The 2729-nt window shown below is 46.8% G+C and overlaps 1 protein-coding gene across 1 annotated transcript; it reads left to right on the forward strand.

Moving 5' to 3' along the window:
• The first annotated feature begins 264 nt into the window (after positions 1–264).
• On the forward strand, positions 265–1392 carry Npy4r2 (neuropeptide Y receptor Y4-2). Its single transcript, XM_035452369.1, has one exon. It carries the CDS (start codon positions 265–267, stop codon positions 1390–1392), a length of 1128 nt encoding a protein of 375 aa, XP_035308260.1.
• The last annotated feature ends 1337 nt before the right edge of the window (positions 1393–2729 follow it).

Consider the following 2729-nt stretch of genomic DNA (forward strand, 5'->3'; position numbering starts at 1 on the left):
AAGCACTGAGCACAGTCTCTGGCATGCAGCAAATGCTGCCTACAAGGTAATGATTATTGGATGCCAGTGTCTTACCTTAACTCTTATAGGATAGCTCTCAATACCATGGGATAGAAGGAGCTAAGAACTTTCTCACTTGCCCTTGTTCTTACCTGGGTTCCATCCTAGAGACACAATCCCTGAGTCCTATTTGTTTGCTTTGCAGGATGCACCTCTAAGCTGGGCCATTCAGTCCTGGAGTTCCTGGATCTTTTCACACTTACCATGAATACCTCTCATTTCCTGGCTTCCCTCTTCCCAGGATTCCTACAGGGTAAGAATGGGACCAATCCATTGGATTTTGTCTACAACTTCTCTGATGGCTGCCAGGATTCAGTGGACCTGTTGGCCTTCATCATCACCACCTACAGCATTGAGTCCATCTTGGGGATTCTGGGAAACCTCTGCTTGATATATGTGACCACAAGACAAAAGGAAAAGTCCAATGTGACCAACCTACTCATTGCCAATCTGGCTTTCTCTGACTTCCTCATGTGCCTCATATGCCAGCCACTCACAGCCACTTACACCATCATGGACTACTGGATCTTTGGTGAAGTCCTTTGTAAGATGTTAACTTTCATCCAGTGTATGTCGGTGACAGTCTCCATCCTCTCACTGGTCCTTGTGGCCTTGGAGAGGCACCAGCTCATCATTCATCCAACAGGTTGGAAGCCCAGTATTTTCCAGGCCTACCTGGGGATTGTGGTTATCTGGTTCATTTCTTGCTTCCTCTCCTTGCCCTTTCTGGCCAATAGTATCCTGAGTGACCTCTTCCACCACAATCATTCTAAGGCTGTAGAGTTTCTGGAGGACAAGGTAGTCTGCATTGTATTCTGGTCCTCAGACCACCACCGTCTCATCTACACTACCTTCCTGCTACTCTTTCAGTACTCTGTCCCTCTGGTCTTCATCCTGGTTTGCTATGTACGCATCTACCAGCGCCTGCAGAGGCAGAGGCATGTGTTCCACAAGGACACTTGTAGTTCACGAGTGGGGCAGATGAAGCGAATCAATGGCACGCTCATGGCAATGGTGGCTGCCTTTGCAGTGCTGTGGCTGCCCCTGCATGTGTTTAACACTCTGGAGGACTGGTACCAGGAGGCCATTCCTGCTTGCCATGGCAACCTCATCTTCTTGATATGCCACATGCTTGCCATGGCTTCCACCTGTGTTAACCCTTTCATCTACGGCTTTCTCAACACCAACTTCAAGAAGGATATCAAGGCTCTTGTGCTGACATGCTATTGCAGGTCACCCCGAGGGGAGTCTGAGCGTCTGCCACTGTCCACTGTGCACACAGACCTTTCCAAAGGATCTGTAAGGCTGGGCAGCAAGTCTAACTTCATATAGTCCTGTCTAGGCTTTTCCCTACTGTTTTCTTCTGACAGACCCTTTCACTTAGCTAAGTAGACACATTGCAAGCTGGGGTAGCATCCTGTTGTTTTTGGCTTTGGCAGCTCAGATAGGCTGGCAAGAGACTTGAAGCTTGACATTCAGATGGTTTAGCCATTTGCTTCTGTGAGAGTTTTGTGTCTAGTTTCTGAATATCACACAGTGAGCTTTGTATTTGAGCTTTAGGGTGTTAGAGCCTGAGATGGCAGACTCTAACAGCCACTTAGCACAGATGCCTGGCCTAAAAACCTTCATCCATGGCCCAAGTATTCATCTAACTTGCTCTGTGCAATGTGCTATGATCTTTCAAGGGATGCTGGGCTTCCCAGGAGCTTTTGGCAGAAGCAGATCATAGAAGCAGGTTCATAGAGTTGGGAGCCTATAATAAAGTACTTGCTGAAAAGAACAGGTACAGTAGGAATGGGCTACGAATGAATGTGACTGTCTCACCTATGTAGGTCAAAGTTCAGTACCCCTCTTGGCTGCTGAACTGGGTTCAAGGCATCCTCATGTATGGACTAGACAGCTTGTCCTTAGAAAGAAGAAAATGCCAAGATTACTCTTGGCCCACATAAGATGGGACATTGCAGCCCAGTTCTATCTGTGTAGAGCAACCTTCCAATGAAGTGAATATACTAGTCCCATGGGAAACTTGTACCTGCACTGAGCAATGTCTGATAGGCTTTCTGGCCCTGGTCCCTTACCAAGCATATGTGCAACTGATATCCAGGTGCTTTTGGCCACCACTTCCTTCTGGATCATCTCAGCTTTTGGTCACATTTCCAGTCTAGCTCCTTTGTTTCTGGATTTTGAGGTGTCTTTTCTTTTTTTTGAAATGGGGTCTTACTATGTAGCCCAGGCTGACCTAGAGCTCCTGCCAAGTCTCATTTCTCAGAACTGTTAAAACTTAAACCAACACACAAAATGAGAGATGAGTGTTTGAGGCACTCTTGTTCTCTGGTATAGGCTATTGCTGACTTTCAGGCCTACCCTGGCAAGATGTCATTGTCCAAACTGCACACACACACACACACACACACACACACACACACACCCCAAATAAAAAGCAGGGGCCTCAGATTTCTCAGGTACTGTTCTGGTTGCTGGAATTTATGTTTTTCATTAATTAGGCTCAATGAGGCCAAGATGCCAATGGTTCCATGGTTTCGACAGGATACTTAGTGATGGTGTTAGAAACTGGGATGTTATGTAGATGCTCCACTGAGTGTCTTCTGTTTTCCTTCCCCCTTGGTTAGGATGACATTAGCCTACCCAGATGGCTGTTTCCTGATCCT

This window comes from Cricetulus griseus (genome assembly GCF_003668045.3).
Source record: "Cricetulus griseus strain 17A/GY chromosome 1 unlocalized genomic scaffold, alternate assembly CriGri-PICRH-1.0 chr1_1, whole genome shotgun sequence".
Lineage (NCBI taxonomy): Eukaryota > Metazoa > Chordata > Mammalia > Rodentia > Cricetidae > Cricetulus > Cricetulus griseus.

Coding starts and splice junctions, on each gene's coding strand:
- Npy4r2 (XM_035452369.1), top strand. CDS start 265: ATGAATACCTCTCATTTCCTGGCTTCCCTCTTCCCAGGATTCCTACAG.